This window comes from Cavia porcellus, unplaced genomic scaffold (genome assembly GCF_034190915.1).
Source record: "Cavia porcellus strain 051 isolate PalLab524CR breed Dunkin Hartley unplaced genomic scaffold, mCavPor4.1 scaffold_9, whole genome shotgun sequence".
In the NCBI taxonomy this organism is placed as follows: domain Eukaryota; kingdom Metazoa; phylum Chordata; class Mammalia; order Rodentia; family Caviidae; genus Cavia; species Cavia porcellus.
In genome coordinates this window covers 68,214,577-68,235,394 of record NW_026947492.1, presented here as the reverse complement: position 1 = coordinate 68,235,394, position 20,818 = coordinate 68,214,577, and the positions used below count along the sequence as shown (strand labels likewise).

General features: G+C 36.7%; 1 protein-coding gene across 1 annotated transcript; it reads left to right on the top strand.

Annotated features, from left to right (window-relative positions):
* The first annotated feature begins 5,557 nt into the window (after positions 1-5,557).
* On the top strand, positions 5,558-6,493 carry LOC100720405 (olfactory receptor 51B4). Its single transcript, XM_003465273.1, has one exon. The coding sequence runs from the start codon at positions 5,558-5,560 to the stop codon at positions 6,491-6,493; it is 936 nt and encodes a 311-aa protein (XP_003465321.1).
* The last annotated feature ends 14,325 nt before the right edge of the window (positions 6,494-20,818 follow it).

Genomic DNA, 20,818 nt, shown 5'->3' with positions numbered 1-20,818 from the left:
AATTTAACAAAGTGGATTAAAATTTCACTTATTCATCATATCTATAAGCTCATCATTTTACTATTATGATTGTGTGCATGTATATTTAATTTTCCATATAAACCTTTTCAAAGAATATAATTCAGTGATATAATATTTGCAGTAACCATAATTCTAAAAATTTTTAAATTGTTTTCATTATCCCTAGCAGAAAATCAGTATTCATAAATCAATATCTTCCTATTCTAACTTTCCTCCTAGCCCCTGGTCACGTCTGATCTACTTTGGTGTTTTAAAAGGAGACTATACAATAGTGCATAAAACTAGACTCATATGCACTTGCCATTTGTGCTTGGCTTCCTTCACTTAGAGTTGCTTCAAAGTCCATTGATGTTGCAGCATATTTTACAAATTTATCCTTTTTAAAGATTGAATAATAATGTATTATAAGTCCATATTACATTTTATTCATCTATCCATTTCTCAATAGACACGTTTTTAAATATTTTAGCTGCTAGGAATAATGTCTTGGTGACTATTAGCATAGATGTCATGCTTTTTAATTTTGTTTTAAATATATACTGAGAAATGGAGTTTTGTTACTTTGTGGGAAATCTCCATTCTTTTTTCTTACCTGCTGCACTAGTTTCCACTCACATCAGCAATGTAATGAGACTTCAGTTTCTCCACACTCACCCACTTGTTATATTCTACTATTTTGATAAGTCATCTTAGTAAGCATGGTGGTATCCTGTTATGATTTTAATTTGCATTTACAGAATGACTAATGATGTTAACCACGTATCATGTGACTACTAGCAGTTCTTATATATGCCTTTTTTAATCAAATGAACTGAATTATTTTTAAACCACTCTGTGCAGATGTTCTTTTAAATACTCTCCTATGTTGAACTTGGGGGCTTCTTCCACTTCCAATCATATTTCATGTTTTTTCAAATAAAGTCTTAAATATCTCATATGCAGATAATTTATTAAAATTATTAAAATATTGACACTTTCCATTTTGCACGCCCAGTTTATACCTTCTCACTCCATGAAAAATATTTTCCAAGACAATTTTTTTGAGCCAAAAAAGTTCCTGGAGGAAGCAATTTTTTAGCTCAAATTGTTTAAATAAAATTTTTAGTTGACTGAAGATAATGTGACATGGCAACATAGAAATCAGTAGATATACAAATGTCAGAATGAAAGAGATAGGGGATAGATATTTTATAGGTACAGTGCAATCTTATGGTGCTTAACTAGAAGCTCAGTGTGATTTAAGAGAGATTTACAGTAACGAAAACACTGCTGCACCTGAATCAAAATGCTTAACTGGAAGGAGCATCACAAGACATGATTAGGACTTTAAATTGTTATGTGATTAACAGGCAAATGTCTAATTGATGTTAATCTGTAAAGAAATCGAAGAGGTAATAATTCAATTGTTTTTCCATATCTACAGAGAATATTATAAATGTTATTCCTAACACCAGATTAGTTTGATTCTGAAGATAAGGACTGGAAATAAGGAATAAATATTAGATATTAAATATGAGATTTCTGTCATATAAAAATCATATGTATTGTTTATTATTGTATTATTTTGATATGTAAATTAGTAACATATTTCAATTACATGCACATGCCTCATAGAGTAAGTAGTGCGTTTTTCAATCAATGAAAAAGAATAATGGATGTCTTTTGAGCAATCATCCGATGAAATTGTTAGGTAGTAACTCAAGAATTATGAATGATTGGGTTCAATAGGCTATTCAGTTTATTATTTCTAAAACAACCATTGTCTTTGAAAATATGCTATGTAAACAGTTTGAAAAGAGAGGAGTAAAATACTTTTCTTTAAATGTCATTTTTCAGGATGAAAAAGTGTCTCTCTTTACTGCCCACAGAACACTGAAAACAATTCAGATCATGCCTCATTGGATGGCAAAACATATCTTGTCTACCCAGACAAGAGTGGAGATCACAGATACTAACTTAATTGGCCCAGGCTTTCTTTCCCAGGTGAGAGAGGAGATGAAGATTATTTTGGTACTTTCAAATAGCCTGTGTGGAAATGATCTAGAGTGACCCTTTGGGAGTTATCTTTAATAAATATATCTCTCTTCAGGATTTTGACTATATAGAGAAAATATAGCAACAGACCAATCCCAGGTCATGCTCAGAGCAAAGAGAAAATTGGATCAGGTAAGGAAAACTATGGGTTTAATGCAGAAAGGATACTTAAAAGTAACATTTCTGCTTGGTTTTCAGTCAGTCGGTTCTTGAGTAAAGACTGAGAAGGTTATTTTCAATTGAATAAAGAATTCAAGGAGGGGACACTAAAGGAAAATGGCGAAGTTAGACAAGAGACCAACTTTTACATGTACTGAATATTGGTTGAAATTACAAGCTTAATGTTTGTATCAGAAAAAACTGAGTTTACATTCCTGTGTGCCACATAGTATTTGTTCAACCACAGGGAATTTATTAAGTACAGCACACCTAAGTCTCAGTTTTGTTGTCTGAAGAACATGGGTAATATATCGTTTTCACTCTCTTGTATTCATTTGTTTTCCATTTCATAATCATTAGGTATCTATTTGTAGCATTCTATTGAAAATGTCAAGTTTCCCAAACACCTATTTGCCAGTCAATGGATATTTTCCAGTTTTGTCTTATTGGGCAACTGTAATACTTCCCACTGTTAAACCACAATACTGCTGAAATTCTTTCTTGCATATTGGCTTTTGTAAACATGAACACCTTTTGCTATATCCACATATCTTTGCCTATGTGTCTCATTTTGTTTGAGATGCTCTCCTATCACAAAGAAAAATTTTTCTAGGTTCCAAGTTTTCTCTCCTGACCTCTCTTCTGTTGATTATTATGTACAGTAAAATTGAAAGAGTCCTTTAAAAACTGAGGTCATTCAGAGTGTAGCCCCCTGGTTTCTCATTATGCATATATGGATGAGGATTGTAAAAAGTTGGGGAATAGGCTAAGGTAAGAGAAACAGTCAGGGAAATCTGATAGAAGAGCGTATTGCAGATCATCGAGAGCTCAAGTTAAGATTTCCCTCATTTTCTTAATAGGATAATATGCTCATTTTGCCTCCTGATTTCAACTTCTTATGTCTTTATAACAGTTTTCTGTAACAGTTCCATAACCTCTAGTTAGGAAAGTTGAAGAAACTCTGAATGAGGTATCTGTGTTATTCTCAAAAACTATTGGTGACTTAGGCCTAGCCACTTTCGTAAAATAAGCCCAAAGAAGATCCCCAGAATGGGGAGATGAATAGTGATTTCCAGTCATGTCTGCATTCTTTATGAAGCCTCTAGGCTTGCCTCAGAGTACTGAAAAATTCCTTTGCTCTTTGGCTGCTCCTAATGTTGTATACCACATATATAACTGGGCGAGTATTCTTCCTTCACATTTGAGTATTTAGATGGTTCTGAATTGCTGCAATTAAATGGCATAAGCTATTTCTAGGGACTGAAAATATCAAGCAAGGTATTCCTTCAAGTACCACAGTTAAAAAAAATTAAGAAATTGTTTTAGTACCTAAACCCTGATCTGTCCAAAATTCTTAACTCCAACTTTGAAGATGGCATTATAATGGAAGCACTCTCCTGTCTCCTCCGGCTTCCTCGCTCTGGTCCACATTTAAGGTGCCAGCATGTACAAGCAAGGTGTTTTACACAAATCATGTACAATAATTGTGCCATTTATCCATCCTATTCCATCTCAATGTGTTATTCATAAGCCAATGTTGAAACTTTAAAAGAGACGTAGCCCGAAATTATGGTTTATGACTACATTCACATCACTCTTTTGTAGCAGTAGATAAGAGTTGCCAATGCAACTGTTATAATTTATATAAGTTATAATTCAGTGCACCAATTTTTCAGTACCTACATCAACAAGAGTATCTCCTACTTCTGTTTCTGGGATGACTTTGACAGTAACAGTGTCTGCTGAAATTGTAGCCTTTATCATGGTTTATGAATTTCTCTTTCATATATATTTCTCCATCATGTATGGTTTATCATTGTTAAGTGTTTTCATGTGGCAACATTCTCTAGCATGTACTTAATTTTGTCTTTATAATTTTATGAAACAGAAGGAATGTAAAGATTTCTAACACTTCACTCTTCCTGTAACCCACTTCAGAAGTATCAGTAGAGTTATTTATAATAAAAAGATTTAAAAATATTCTAGCCATACATGGATTCAACTAAATTTGGGAGAAAATATTTTATCCGCAGAAACTAATGTTTCCCTTGTCATTATCTTCAATTATTTATTGTAACAAACCTGCTCCAAAATTTCTTGGTTGCATGCAAAGTGATAACTTGATTTCCTAAGCATGTGCTTAGAAGTCAGTCACATTTCAAAAAGCCATATGAAGTCTTCTTTAATTTCCTGGATATAGGCCTTATAGACAACTAATGATTAAAGGTCTATGTGATTTTTATCTCCATTAGCAATAAAGTCATTATTTTTCACTCTGGAAGTCCTCAGTGTCCCCTTACAATTTCTGAGTATACTGTATATTCAATTATCAATTTCTGATGCTATAATTTTCCTGCTGATAAACATGCTTTTATATATTGTTACAGATATACATATTACAAATATATATATATTACAGATATATATCTCTATTTGTATATGTATATCTATCTACATCTATCTATCTATCTATCTATCTATCTATCTATCTATCTATACCTATATCTATCTATCTATCTATCTATATATATATATATATATATATATATATATATCTGTGGCTCCATATCGGTTTGAAACTTCTCTGGAGATACTTGATCTAGAAATCTGTTCTTATAATTTCCCTTTAGAGTTTCCAAAGCATATCTCTTTTCTTGTTTTAAACTATGTCTCTAATGCTGTAAATCTCAGAACCTTTGCAGCACTGGAAATTTCCCAAGTCTCAATCTACTAAGTAATCTTGGCTTTCTAAAATGAGTTCACTGGTTCTGCCACTGGATTAGTTTTCTCAGATATTCTCATGAGTTCTTGCCATATTCATTATATATGCAAGGCAACAATGTTGCTAACAACATTTCTCAAACATTTCATGATGGTTGCTTCATTTGCATTGATTAAACATTTTTTGTTAGTGATTAATCTTCAAGATATCCTGTTGCTCCCAAGAAAAAGTCTAAACTTCCCAAATTGTATAGAAATGCAGAAAAGATTGTTATATGAGGGAAATAAAAATGTGGAGAGAATGAAAGAAACTCAGTGTTGTACAATTTGAAATTAGACAACAAGGCTAAAAACCCTAGTAAGATGTGTGACTGTAAATAGTTAGTTGCATATTTCACATTGAGGTGTGATTGTTGTCATAGTTATTATGGTCATTTGTTTTTTAGGCAAAGGCTCATGCTTGCAACCTTATAATTAGTTAAATCCAAAATAATAAATGGATTTTAAGATTTTGAGGTGAAAAATGGCTTGACGATGTGCTACAAGATGATGAGAAAAAGGACACTGCATCTCTAGACGTCATAACCACTGAGACATCTCAGCTTTATCCACAGCACCTACTATGTGGGCCAACAACAGTGCTGCTCCTTTCTTGCTGACTGGCTTTCTGGGCTCAGAAGAAATTCACCGCTGGATTTCCATCCCTTTCTTTGCCATCTACTTCTTCATTCTTTCAGGCAATGGCACCCTTCTCTTCCTCATTTGGAATGACCACAGCCTCCACGAGCCCATGTACTACTTCCTGGCTGTGCTGGCAGGTACAGATCTTGGGATGACACTAACCACAGTGCCCACGGTCATGGGTGTCCTGTTACTTGATCAAAGAGGAATTGCCCAGGGTGATTGTTTCACTCAGGCCTATTTCATTCACTCCCTTTCCATTGTGGAATCAGGTGTCTTGCTTGCCATGGCCTATGACCGTTTCATTGCCATCTGTGCCCCTCTGAGGTACAACTCCATTCTTACCAATTCCAGGGTGATGAAGATAGGACTGGGCGTTCTGTTGAGGGGCTTTGTTTCCACTGTGCCCCCAATTCTGCCACTCTACTGGTTCCCCTATTGTCATTCTCACGTTCTTTCCCATGCCTTTTGCCTCCACCAGGATGTCATGAAACTTGCCTGTGCAGATATTACTTTTAATCGCTTATACCCGGTTGTTCTGGTTGCTTTCACTTTCTTTCTGGACGCTTTTATCATTTTCTTTTCTTATGTGCTAATTCTTAAGACAGTGATGGGCATCGCCTCTGGAGAGGAGCGAGCTAAGGCCCTCAACACTTGTGTCTCGCATATCAGCTGTGTCCTGGTGTTCTACCTCACTGTGATTAGCCTGACCTTCATCCACAGGTTTGGGAAACACGCCCCCCATGTGGTCCATATTACCATGAGCTACGTCTACTTTCTCTTTCCTCCATTCATGAACCCCATTATATATAGCATCAAGACTAAGCAGGTTCAAAGAAGTATCGTTCATCTTTTCTCTGTGTACAACAGGGCTTGAGCCATTCATTATATTTTGAGAGCATCATGATTTCTAGACACTTACCATTAGTGGAAAGAATTCTTGTATTACTCATTTTTTTATTCAGAGTAAAATGAAACATTAGTAATGCTTTCAGTAATTTTTACACCACATAAAGATGAATTAAAGTATGTTGTCATCTTTCCACCCCTGTTTTGAATCTATGTGTATATTGACAATGATGTTGCTGTATTACAGGGCTGACACTGTTCTCCTACCATTTCCCAATTGTTTTCAGTTTCATGTTAATTTCTACTTCCTCTCCACTTTGACCTGCCAACGCCATTCCTGAGACACTGCTCTTGGCGGCACTGCTCCATATCTGCCTTTCAAATGCCCAATCCTTGTATCTCTTTGCTGTACCTCTCTGCTCATGAGCTTTACAGAAATCACTTGTGTCTTCTCTTTGTGCTTTTTGCTATTCTCATTTGCCTTACTCTCTGTCTCAGGCATATACTCTCCTGGGATGCTCTCTGCTCCTTATTCTGCTTCTGACTGACTTTCCTTACTGTATTCCCTGCCTTGACTCCACTGAAAGTTCACTGATCACATGAGTTCAGCATATAATAATATATGTGGTTCTTATTGGACTACTCATAATAATACTGAGAAATTAATATTTTTACCTACTTCTCATGAAAGTGCTTTGCATTTTCTTAATAAAGAGGTCAGCAGTTAGGTAGTTTATCCAAAATCAGACAATATGCAAGTGGATTTAGAAAGAATATGTAGTAGAAGTTTCTCCTTATCTTGTGACCATCAGATAAAAACTCAAATAGAACATTCAGTCCATTCATCTGACTTGAAGTGAAACTTTCATTGTTTGCTACCCTCAAACTATTAAATCCAAGAGTTTATGGGGGTAGATGACTCTTAAATAAAAGGGAAGAACTTGGGAGAAGCATTCTGGTGCTTTTTGTACCCCTACATCCTCCCTCAATAAACACATTAGGACAATTCAAAGTTAACTGGTAATATCAGCATTGTTGGAAATCACCAAGATCTAAAATCAATGCAGGTGTTCATGGGTGGATGAAAGTGTAGTACATATACATAAATGAGATTTCATTCACCCACAAAAGAATGAAATTTTGTCATTTGTGTGAACATCGATGGAACTGGAGAACTTTAAATGAAATAAATCAGACACAGAAAAACAAGTAGTAAATATTTTTACTTATATGTAGAAGCTAACAAATTTTATCTGTAGAAGTGGGAAGAACAGTGGTAAGTAGAGGGGAGGAGAAGAGATGGACAGAAGTTAACAAGTATAAAGGTACAGTTGTATAGAAAGAATGTTTAATGAATTATCACACAGTAGGTATCAACTGTGGTTATCATTCAATTGAATATTTCAGAATAGATAGTAGAGAAAATTTCGGATGTTGTCAAAACAAAGAAATGTTTATGTCTAAAGGGATGTATATACCAATTGACGTGGGCTGATCATGTAATGTATAAAAACACAATGTAGACATCTATTGACTCATAACACCACAGCCTATAACTAATATGCATTTGTTTGCCAATAAAAATCAAATATATTTTTAAAAAGTGATAATAATAATAAAACCATTATGACTGATACTGTGTGCAAGGCACTAATGGTATATTAACTCACTTAATATTCACAATAACTTTGTAAGTCAAGTACTATTATAGCATCCTTTCCAGTGTAGGCAAATGAACACAGAGCCATGAGAAAATGTCTCATGATCAAGCAGCTAGTAAGAAGCAGAATGGAGATGTTAACATGAGTTATTTAGATATAACTTCTATAAAATGATAATTTATGACAAGTTATTGGTTCTGAAATAAGGTATGGTTTGGGATGAAAGAGTCTAGATCAGCCAAGTATTATGGAATTTGGTAATTTAGGCTCACTCAGTCTTACACTTATGGTTTAAGTACAATCAAGTTATGGCTCATCCTACCTGTGGTTTTATAATAAGTGTTTCTGTTGGCTTCAGACATGTAGCCATGCTAATCGTTGTAACAGAGATGGCAGAAACAATGCCGGTTATTAGAGGCCTTGTGTCTCTCTACAACTTCCAGCCTCTCTTGCAATCAATTGGGGCATGTGTTTGGCTGTGAGGAAAGGAAAGAAGAGATAATAATGTCTCTATGGACAAGGCAAGGTGCTTTCTTATCATTCTCTCCCTTTCTCCATGTAGCAGAAAGTAGAGAACTGTGCGATGGTGAAGTGAATGCTGGAAATTCTCTGAATTTCTGTATCTGAATATCTCTATCAGTGCTTGGAAGAGAGCACAAGAAAACCAACTGACCATCAGCATTTGAATTTGACATAAGTATAAACACGAATTTCTTGTGTATTTCCTTAAATAGTAAAGAAAATCATGTTTTTGATGTATTTCTGTGGTTGATTTATTTTACTTTCATATTAATCTGTTATAATTTTTTCTGTTATACTGTTCTTCTACTAAATATGACACTACCTTGCTACTTTTAGAATTATTATTTTTTTAATTGGGATATTTAAACACGGAGGATAGGGCCCTGTCACCCAAAAGGTTCTCACATTTAATTATTCTAAGAGGTTGAGAGAGATTTTCAGGGGAGCTGAAGACCCATAGGGGGCAGCATAGCGGCATGTAACTGTTGTACCTCCACAGCCTACACAGACACACACAAACCTACCTACCTACACAGACACCTACCTACCTACCTACCTACACACCTACCTACCTACCTACCTACCTACCTACACCTACCTACCTACACAGACACACACAAACACACACATGCACACACACACACACACGTGCGCGCGCACACACACACACACGTGCATACACAGCACTGCATCCTTATATACTGCAACTATACTGTAAGCTTTCTCTTTATGAATGAATGGACGACTGAATAGATAGATAACAGGTTGCTAGGTAGGCATATTCATAGATGTGGTGAAAACTCCTCTTCATAATTAAGATGTTTCTCCAGAGCCAGAGTACCTAGATTTAATTTAATCAATCAGTTCCTAGGTGAGATGCTGTTACTAAAAGTAGTAAAAAAAATTGGAAAAGCAGTTTGATCTGTGGGTTGCAATTTCTAGATGACAACGACACCAAAATGACAAGGGAGTGTGTTGATAGAGGCAGGTGTTAATGTCTCCTTCCCCCCCTCCACCTGTGAGATCCCAGCTTCTGAATACTTCAAGTCCCCCTCCAATTGCAACACATCTTGGAAGCAGACAGAAAAGTTCAACTTGATTTACAAAGGAAATAACATGCCAGTCTCCAAAGGCACAGACCAAAATTCCTGTTGTCTCTTCTGGCTTTAAAGATAAGCTTCTTTGTTAGATTTTTTGAGAAGAGGAACAAGAACTTACCTAGTGCTTTTCATAGAACATACCTGTTCTGGAGGTTATGTTACCTCTGGGCAGGGCACTTCTGGGGTTATTGGTTTTTTTTTTTTTTTTTTTAACAAAGATTCCAAAATGAGGGACATCTAACCCACATCTGAAGACCACTCTGACCTCTGCCTACTCTCAAACCAGGCTTTATCCTAGCATCTATATTTGGGCAGCCAAGAATAGAGAGTGTCTGTGCCGCTTTCATAGATCATCCCTTTATACAGAGAAAGAATTCTCATCTCCATCCCTCCTCCCTTTTCCAGTCACAGTTTTGGTATGCTAATGATATGTCACCAGCTGTTTAAATATCCTTTAGTGTCAGTAATGAGCCATTAAAAATTCAATGAATTGTCTTGATTTTGCCCTGGGTGTCACCCAGAGGATTAGGTTCTTTATATACACTCTCTCATCGTTGTTCATAAGCATTAGACTAGCTGTATTATATTTCTATGATGGATAGAAAGCTAAGACTTAAACATGATAGGTTTTTTTTTTTTTTTTGACTTGCAGCATTTTTCTCTTTTATTTACTACAAATCGGTTTAAATATAGCAGTAACAATTACATCTTTCTATGAATTTACACAAACACAAAAAAAATTTTTTTTGAAATTTAATATGGTTTTTTTTAATGGAAAAGTGTACACTTTTCAAACAGAGCTATTGAGGCATAGAAATAAGAAAAAAAAAAAAAAAGAAAGAAAGAAAGAAGAAATTTCTTAAACATTTCCTGACTATTATGTTAAAGATAAGCACACAGACCTGGGAGGAGAGGTGCTGACCATGACTGGTGTTTGGGGAAGATAATAGCGTGGCTTCCAGTTCAAAGACCTGGCTGTCACTTTTATATATGAGAAGGATAAACATGGATCAGAAGTCATATTCTTTTTCATGGAGGTTGTAATATCCATGTCCTGACTTCACAGACTATGAGATTTTTGCCTGTCTTACTCAGCAGCCAGGTCAAGGAGAGCTTGCCCCACTCTGTCCTAGGCTGACTCAGAGACACAGCAAGGGGAGGGGACCTGCCAGGGCTCTGATACTGCTATCTGCAAAAGCCAGGACTTGGGAGGGGCAATTTTCAGAACTTTTCCCCTTAAGCCCCTGAACAAGGTTTAATTATTCATACATTGAGATTCTGTATTTATTTTTTAAAGCAATAGTCAGGAGCTGCTCAACGCTAACTGTGGGAAGGAAAAAAACTTTAAATAGTTGATTCTCTCTGTTTCTTCGCTGATGCTGAGCATGGTTAGAGGCAAAGGCTCCACACAAGTACATAAGACAGCCAGTCAGGAGCTCTGAGACCTAAGGCCGAGAATTTCCGTATGAAGTTCATTTCTGTAAGAAAGTCTCCATCTTCTCTTGAGCTTTGGTGGCCTCTTCCCTAGAGGACAAGTTGCAGTCAGTTACTTTCAATTGCTTTTCTTTTTAGCATAGAAGTTCTATCAATCAAATTCATAAGCTCTCTAAATCCTAGACCAGGCTCCTCAATTAGCAAGAGGTCCCCAGGTTTCTCATTCAATCATTATAAAATCCTCATCTTCAATCAAGTTGACTGGGTACCACATGTGTGGGTGCTGCTTCCCAGAGGGGAAAAAAGCAACCCTCTTTCTATTTTCATGTACCTCAGGGAAAGAACTCGATACCCTCCCCAAAGAGCCAAGTAAAATAACTCATTTCAAGGATTCAAATGCTTTATTTTGAAAAAATCATTTGCAGTGTAGAACAGGAGGTAAAAGTACAGACTTTGGAACTAGGTTGCCAAAGTGCTTGGTGCATCAGCATCTCTTCCTAGCTGTGTGATTCAGTTTCTATGTCTGTAAAACGGGTTTTTAGCATGCTCACATGACTTTTGGGCAAACTGAATTATGCAAAGAATTTAAAACAATGATTAATATATACCAGATAGTTTAGAAATATTTGTTATTGCTACTGTGCTTGATTTCAGTCATTTTTACTATAGTTCAGAACTAATTTATTCTCTCCTTTAGTTTGGTTTGGTTTCAATAGTAATACTAAAAATGACAATTATTGAAGGCTTACTGTCAGATACAATAACTAGTGCTTTTCATAAATTATCTCAATCTTTCAAATTTTTTGAAATCGTTATCTTTAGGATCCTCAGTTTACTAAAGGAAAGGGAATGTCTTAACTTCTCCCAGCATTTTATATGCACTTGTAGTCATGCAAGTCTATACTAGCAAGTAGTAAATTTGAAACTAAGCATTTCTTCCTTCATTTTTCTGTATCTGTTTACTGACATGCATGGCACTCTCTGTCATAAACATTAGCAATTTAGGTTTAAACCCAGCTGCTGGCTTCAAGGAGCGCCCAGGACATACTATCTAGGGAACATTTTTAACTGTGTGCCACTATCCTTATTACTATAAAATTGTGCTGTCTCCCTATTGTTGGGTATGAGATAATTTGTTTGGTTTTCCTAAACTAAGCATAGCATCCTTGAGATCATTACAAAGGGTACCACATGGAGAAGGGATGGCAGTTTCAGTTCTTGGATTCAGTTAAATAGTTAGCTTTATGAATTCAAGGATTAGTGATGCTCTGATTCATTTTTAGGTCTCCTGAACTTTTAAAATGCATATATTTCATGTTTATCAAATATATGAGTGCTCCAGTGTAGGGAAGTTATCTCCTAGAACAGAAAATCAAGGATTAGAAGATGATTATTTGTGTAAGCACTTTGTGAAGAAGTTATCTAGCAAAATCAAAGGCTTGATAGAAATTTCATGAGTTCTGCTGACAGAAAGTGTTATACCCATGATAGTATACATTTTTGGAGCAGAAGGCTGAGGTCAATGAATTTCTGCATTCTCAGAGCATGGCATACATCTCATTTATGCTGTCATAAGCACAGTGAGGAATGCAGGCCTACTGGCAGGAGAAGGCTTTTCCCATGTTTCTTGATGGGATAATCCTGTGTTTTAGTGAACGTTTTGAGGCAAATGGAGAAGTGGGGGCAAGAGAGATCTCAGCAATGTGGAAACTACAATGCTGCTTCTCTAGTTAGAATTCTAGCATGTGGGAATTTGGATTTTTAAAAAGACTGATCTAAGCTCAGTAGCCCTATAGAATCCAAAGCGGAAAGAAACTCAGAACCTACACTGAACAGGCTTGCTTTCTATCACAGAGTTCTCTCCTTTCTCAGACACCCAGATACTCTCTCTCTAGTCTGTCCTATTGGAATCTCCTCAACTCCACTTAGAGTTCATTTCTCCACAGTCTTGGCCCTTCTTAGTTGGAGTCACTCAAGAGGAATCTCTACTGGCATCAGAGGCAAGTTCTCAGATTCCAGGAGGCTCTGGGTCCAGTTTCCCAGCGGTCCTTCTTTCACTCTTGCATTTGACTTTGATTTTCCCTCCTGTTTTTGAACCTTGTGGAAATGACTTTGTAGTAAGCGTGTTTTCTGAAGAAAGTTCTCTTTATGAATGGTTTACACATCCTACAGTACCCTCTGGAATCAATATAATAAGAAGCATTACTCTAGGTAATTGAATAAATAGGGTTAAGAAGATGGGGAATGACTAAGTGTTAGAAGAGATAAGACAAAAATTAACAGATGAAAAATTGGTCCACTAGAGCCTTTATACTCTAGAGTTTCACTCATTTAGCTTTTGTCGTCTTCCCTAATTCTAATTCTATAAATACTATTACATTACTGTTTCTATTTTTGAATCACAAGACTGAGCTCAGAGGAGTGAAGATCTGCCTAAAGTCAGACAGGTTGAAGGCAGAACCAGACACTTGTCAAACTCAAGGTGCTGTTTGAGAACCCTTTGCTGCACTGATGAGCAGGATTCTGAGGATGGTCTGGGGAAGTAGATGAATCAGGTTTAGCTGAAAGAGGATACATGAGAGTTGTCTGTTACTGTATCTTTGGAAGAAGAATCTAAGGGCTTGGACTTCAGACAACATTGAGTCAGCAAACTTGAGTCCCCCAGGGGGACTTTGTGAGTTGGTGTGCAAGATGAATCTATCAGAAGTAACAGAGAGGGAAGGGTCAGAGCTAGCTGACTGCTATCAAGGCCCAGGGGTAGTCTAGGCCTGCAGGTCCAGATAGGTGGTGAGGTGAAGTTGTCAACTCTGGGTGGAGTTCACGACTCATAGGGGAGATAGACCATGAGCAGGAAAGCAGACTTGGGAAAGGGTGTGGAGGCAGAACATAGTAGCACTTTTCCTTCACAAGGCTTTTTATTTCCTTAGCTAGGGACAAAAATTTGACTCCTGTGAGTTTGGACTCATTGTGTATAAAATAAAGAAAACAACATCTATCCTATGAATTGGTGTGAGGATTCAAAGAAGTGCACACTTTCTGAACCTGTGACCTAGAAATTCAGGACACAGCTGCAGTCCCCTTAAGAGCCAATAATCTTAAGGAATCAGGCCAGTTCTAAAAAATAGCACCAACTCCTTTAACAGTTTCAATGGCAGCCTTAGAGCCTGACAGCTTGAGATGTTAAACCGTTCAATCCTGCCCCAGTAGGACCTTTGTCCTTGGAGTCAGCATTACCAGCTAAAATGCTAAGACTATAGGGCTAGAGCAAGGCAACTAATGGCAACTTTGAAATTTTAGAACATCTCACTTAACAGGGATCATATAAATCCAAGATTTGGAAGCATGAAAGAGTCTTTAGAGTTGGTGCACACGTTGAGAAGCAAGCAGCCTGAGGGAAGGGTCATAAACACATGAGCGACACTTGATGAATCAGTGACTTTGGACCACAGGAAAATAAAAGGAGATAGGATTTAACATTTAACTGAAGCCCTTTCATATGTCAGATGCCATTCTACGGTATTTAAGTAATCTCATTTAATATCATGGCTCTGTCAGGTATGTACTACTCGACACTTGGGAATTAATGGTGATGATAAGTGGCACATATTTAATACTTAGAAGATGTTAGAAGCTAAGTTAAGTCCATTTTTAAAATTAACTTATGTCATACTCATACCATTATTTGAGAATGGATCATTGTCTATTTTACTGGTGGAGAACAGAAGTCATTAACAGGTAGATTTCTTAAAGACACATTGATAGCTTGTGGTTAGACCCCAGGTAAATTAGGATCTCTTGCTACAAGCTTCTCTTCAAGTATGGAGAACCGAAGGTGAGAGAGATGAAGCATTCTGCCCAAGTTTAGAAAACTCCCAAGTGTGGAGACTGAGATGTAGACCCAGTCCTGCTGCTACTGACAACTGCTCTTACCACAATGAAACACCAGTGAAAACATCCACTGTGACCCAAGTGAGTAGAGATAGAGGCCTCCATCCCCGCTCCCTGCTCCTGACGTTGACTTCTTGGAGACTGGAGGTCACGAGTTCAAGCCACGGCTGTAAATCATACTTCCTTGACCATTATATCAATTAGGCAAGTTTGAGAGAAAAGAATTTAAAGAAAAATTTGAATATAAGGTAAAAATAAAATCTATAATGGATTACTAAGACTCATAAGTTGTAAGTATATGCTTGAGAAAACTGGGGGCCATATCTGCCTAAATTGCCTCTTGAGTCCTCGGCCAAGCTGCAAGTTTGGTTAAGGAAGAGAGCATGTATTACAGTTTTGGGTTATTACTCCAACCTAACCACTGACTCTATTTTCCATACACTCACATGAGCCTCCCCTTCTCCAAAGCGTATGGATAAATTGGTCTTCTCTGCCTGTGAGACAGTCTCACCAGGGCCAAGCACTAAGAACCAGAGACCGGATGGTGCCACACTGCAGTGCTGTGATAGGAACACCGAGAGATGAGATTCTACAAACTTCCTGAATCCCACTTTTGTAGTGTTGGAAAACTACCTAGAAACTTGGAGCTTACATTGTCTTTCTCATCTACAAGCAAAATGAAAGAACTCAATAGAATACTGTTGCAGTCCCTCTACTACCTGTGTCCGACTAGAGCTCTTTCTCACTTTTTAGTCTTTCTCTTTTAGTCTCTCTCTCCATTTCTCTTTCCCTCTCCCTCTTCCTCTCCTTCTCTCTCCCTTTTATCTCAGAAATCCTCTCATTGTGTTTTCTTCTACATCTAGAGGCCTTACATTACCTGGAGATATACTTCTTGGTTAGAGGCAGACTAGGGAGAAAAGAATTTTGACAGGGACAGACTATAAGGGGACTAGCTGACTGGCAGGGTCAGAGAAGGTAGGCCTGAAGTTGCAATAGGGCAACCTATTGACAAACATCTCCTGTGAAATTATTTTGAGATATTGTAATGATATTTTCAAGTAAACTGAATTTGCTAACAGCTTTTAAAGTCAAGAAATATTTTAAAATAACTATGTCTAATTATCCTTATTAGTTTGATATATATTTGTTATACTATTATAACAGTTTTTAATGAGCATATACTATTTTTCTTGCTCTGTGTACAACAAACCAATACAGGTTTTGAAACACTGTGATCTAAGACATCATTCTATATTTCAGTCACTAACAAGTTAGACAATTTGCCTGAGACCACATGGGATGTAGATGATCACTAGGCCTCTGTTACTCTCTCATGGCAATGTTTAGGTAGAATGATGATTGCTTTATTTCGTCAGGAATGGGCTTCCAATCATTGTAGATCTTCCTGACCTAGGCTTGGGAAATTTCCAGTGTAGAATACAAAGGCAGAGCTTATTGTGCTAAGCAGTGAAGATGTTTTGTCTGTTCTTACCACAGTGGAATTGCTAAGATTAAACAACTCTGCCTTATGTTTTAGCCAGTTCTGTATACCTTGCCCTACAGAGAGATAGAGAACAGGGTAATTTCCATAAAAAGTCAATTTTTGTTTCTCAAGGTCTAATCTATATTTTAAAAATTTTGTTAAATCTTTTAGTCTATTTCTCATTATCTGAAAAGAACCTATGGGGGGGATTCATTTCACTTTGTATGTATATAACAAAGTACTGAAAAATGTATTACTGTGTTGTGATTAACTGTTATTATTTGTGACTGCTATTTCCAATGGGCATTATATTTCTTATTTTTGTTTGTGATTTAAGCAACAAAATAAGTTTTTACACTGCAGGAACTCCTAAAACACTTACTGAATGATTATAATTATATTTTCTATGAACCAGTACTGTTTATTCCTTCAGGCTGGTCTTGTCCCTGATCAAATAAGCTCAACTTTTACTTTAGTCCACACTTTATGTCTGTTTAAGTGCCATTGTCCCTTTCCATAGCTCAAGCATGTACAACTCTGGCTGGGTCCTGGTGTGAGTCAGACCTTCACCTACTTTTGGATTCCTGCCCCCTGGGACAGCATAGTCTTTTGGGCCAGCACTGCTGAGAGACCTCAGCAATGCTGGCTCATGCTGAGTCATGCTGAGTCATGCTGAGGCTTAGGGTGTGTGGCCAGATGTTTTCAGTCTTGTGTGATGTCTGTTATCTGGGTCTCTAGCAGGAAACTTACAAAACAGATGGTAAGAAAAGGAGAAGTTTCCTACCTGACTAAAATCCCACCTCAGCTAGGATCTTAGAAAGAAAGGGATCCCTAAGACAGAATGACATCCTAAACTATATTATTTCCTGATTTAAAAGAATACTTGATTGTCCTTATTAACACCATATAATCAATGACTTTGAATCAGATATTCATCTTGCACATACATAGAAGCAGCAAAATCATACTTTTCCAGTACATACATATGGATTTTTAGTTTATAAAAGATATACCTATTAATGAAATGCTGTCAGAGTACTTTGAACCTGTGCTAGGGAGTTCCATAACAATACTCATGTAATCCAGGGTAAAAATTAAGTGTCCTTCACTGCATAAATTTGTGGCAGGGTGGATAGTCAAGGGATTTTCCCAGCTCTTAACATTCTAGGATTCTGTGTACTGAATGTGTCCTTCACAAGAAGTGCTAGAGATCTCAGCACAAACAGAGAATATGTGAGGAAAACATAAAAAGAAGCAGAGAATACTAGGGACATCAGTCAGACCTGACTCAAACTTCAAGCTTGTGTCCTCCAAGAGCCCAGGCCCTAGTGCTGCTCAATGGAACCAGCAGGCCAGTCTAGTGCTACCACTTTTATGGGGAAGAGGGAGGCAATTTCAAGTTTGCAAAAAGATGCATCCCTCGAGAAAGGCTACCAGCAAATGCTAACATTGAGAAAAGACATAATTAAAGAATATTTATAAAGGCAGTAGAATACAAGAGAGTTACATGTGTAATGACTATGAGACAGGCTCTAATACAAAGCCATTTAAATCAAGGAAGAAAAAAAGGGTGGTAAAAGAGAAAAAATTCGGGAGATCTATCTAGAAAGAATATGAGCGATATCAGAACAAAGGGAAATTTGTGACTAAAATCCCAGAGAATTATTCATTATTAATTAGTTTAATATTCATCATGTTGCTGACACAATATTCTTAAAACTCTTTAACAAAAGGAAGATTCATTTTTATTTGTTTTGGGCCTGAAAATTATGTAGATGTTCCTGAGGAGATGGTTGTCTATTTCTGTCTCTAACACAGTGATGAGCACTGTGCCTAAGGTACAGTACATGTTCAATGCTTTGCTTGTTAGAGTGAAGCATATTTTTCTTATTCTATTCTACACACAGAGAGTAACTCATGTGGAATGTAGGAACACTCTTATGGAAACAAATCGAACTTTCGAATGTAATTGAGTATTAAGAGGAAGAAGAAATAGGTCCCTAGTCCTCTACTCCCAGTTCAGATTCCCCATCAAAGTCTCTCACTGCAGAATTATGGATAGCACTGTTTCCTTCCTCCAAGAAAGTGAAATTCCTACAGCTAGTGGGGCCCTGCTTTGAAAGCCAGTAATCTTCATCCAAAAAATATTGGTTGATTTTGCTTTGATTAAAGATCTAATAGGAAAACAAGACAAAAGAGATTTCTGATTTCCCTGTCTACCCACTGACACTCTCTTCTCTAATGCCAGTTTCAAGGTGGTGATTCTAATGAATGCCTAGTTAAGATTTAAAATTTCCATGTAAACTAGTGCAACCATTATGGAACTCAGTATGGAGGTTTCTCAAAAAACTAAAACTAGTGATTCCACTTAAGCGGGATATTCCTCCTCTTTCTGTCTGAAAAAGTCAAAGACATCGTATTACAGTGACACATGCATATCAATGATCATAACAGCACAACTCATAATAGCTAAATCAAAGAAATACCCTATTTACCCATCAATGAATGAAAGAATAAGGACAATGTATGAACACTCAGAGTTTTTCTCTGCCATAAAGAAAGATAAACTTGAGTCATTCAGAGGAAAATAGATGTACCTTGAGACTATAGTTAAGTGAAATAAAGCAGACACACAAGCTCAAACATTACATGGTTTCTCTTATATGAGAAAGGTATAACTAAAAAGCAAAACAGAAGATCAATAATAGGAAATAGGGAGATAGCTCTTTTCCCAAAGATATGTTATATACATGTACCAAGTGCTCACATTAAAACATTTTAAAAATCATCATGCTGATATATACTCACACCCTGAAACAGACATACACATGTGTCCACACACACACACACTATAATCCCATGTCCAATTTCAGAATATTCAATTGAATTTACATTTAAAAATGTATACATAGGCAAGTAAAAATGTATCCAGAGCATGCTCATTGATACCACCCTGGTCTAAGCCACTATCATCACACTTAAGTTATAGTTGTAGACTCTGGTAGTCTCTCTGCTTCTAGTTCTTCCCTTTTACTGTGGCTTGGCAACACAGTAGCCAAAGTAACCTTTTAAAATGTAAATCATATTTGGTCACCTCTTGATTTAAAACCTTCTGATAGCTTTCTATGTCAACCATAATAAAACCAAACCTTTACAATTTTTTATAACGATTGTTAATGCTTATGTTAGCAGACAAAATCTTGATTGGGTTAATGAGTTCCAGGGTCAAATTCATTTGTGTTGCTCTGATACTTTCTCTTAAGCTAGTCAAAATGAAAAGCATCAAAAACTAAAATATAAACCAAGTTATTTATTTGTGTGGATGTATTTATAATTGGAATACTTAGGTGTATGTGGGAAATAAATTGTTTCTTTTTGTCAACCAAACAAAAGTAGAGGAATTCAAGGCAGGAAACCACATGCAATCATACTACCAGAGCAGGCCTTATCCCAGTGGTTTGAATGTGACACGCTCTTTCAGCTGCATGCAAGGAGAGCCGGGGTCTAGGCACCAACATCCAAAACATCACTACGGTATCAGCCAACAGTTCACTTTTCTTGCTTTCATCACTGGCCTTTTCCTTTATATATCAGAACATTCCATGAGATTGGAGTTAAGAGTTACTGGAATGGAAGTCATGCTGTCTCCTTCAAATGACTTTGAATATCTCTTGGTGTGCTTTTTCTTCCTTCCTTTCTTTCTTTCTTTCTTTCTTTCTTTCTTTCTTTCTTCTTTCTTTCTTTCTTTCTTTCTTTCTTTCGTCTTTCCTTCTTTCTGAACAAAATCTCAGGTGAATTGAAGAATATAATTTATTTCTCTGTAATTTATTTATTTCTAAAGCTTGTAAATTCTATAACCAACATATGCTTCAACTTTTGCTAATAGTGACATACTTATAACCATATACTGGCATGATTATAAGTAATACATAAATATATGTGCACACACATACAAATATATATATATATATATATATATATATAACAAAATGTACTCATCAGATATTTTAAAGCAATTAACTGTACCAAATTCTCAAAAACTGGCGCATTTCCTTTCTTTTGTCTACTTCTGAAGGAACCAAGGATAGGGACAGGAGGTGGTATCAGGAGCCCTAGGCTCTCTCTGTCCCACTGTCTCAGCCCCTCCCTTGCTACAGCTCTGTGCAGTCTGGAGCACTTATCGACATCCACAGGTTTTGACTCCACCCAGCTATCACCAGTCTAAGTACCCAGGAGAAGAAAAACACCAGATCCATCTGCTTGAG

Bases quoted from the DNA above. Each gene is read 5' to 3' on its own strand.
- LOC100720405 (XM_003465273.1), top strand. From the start codon at position 5,558: ATGTGGGCCAACAACAGTGCTGCTCCTTTCTTGCTGACTGGCTTTCTG.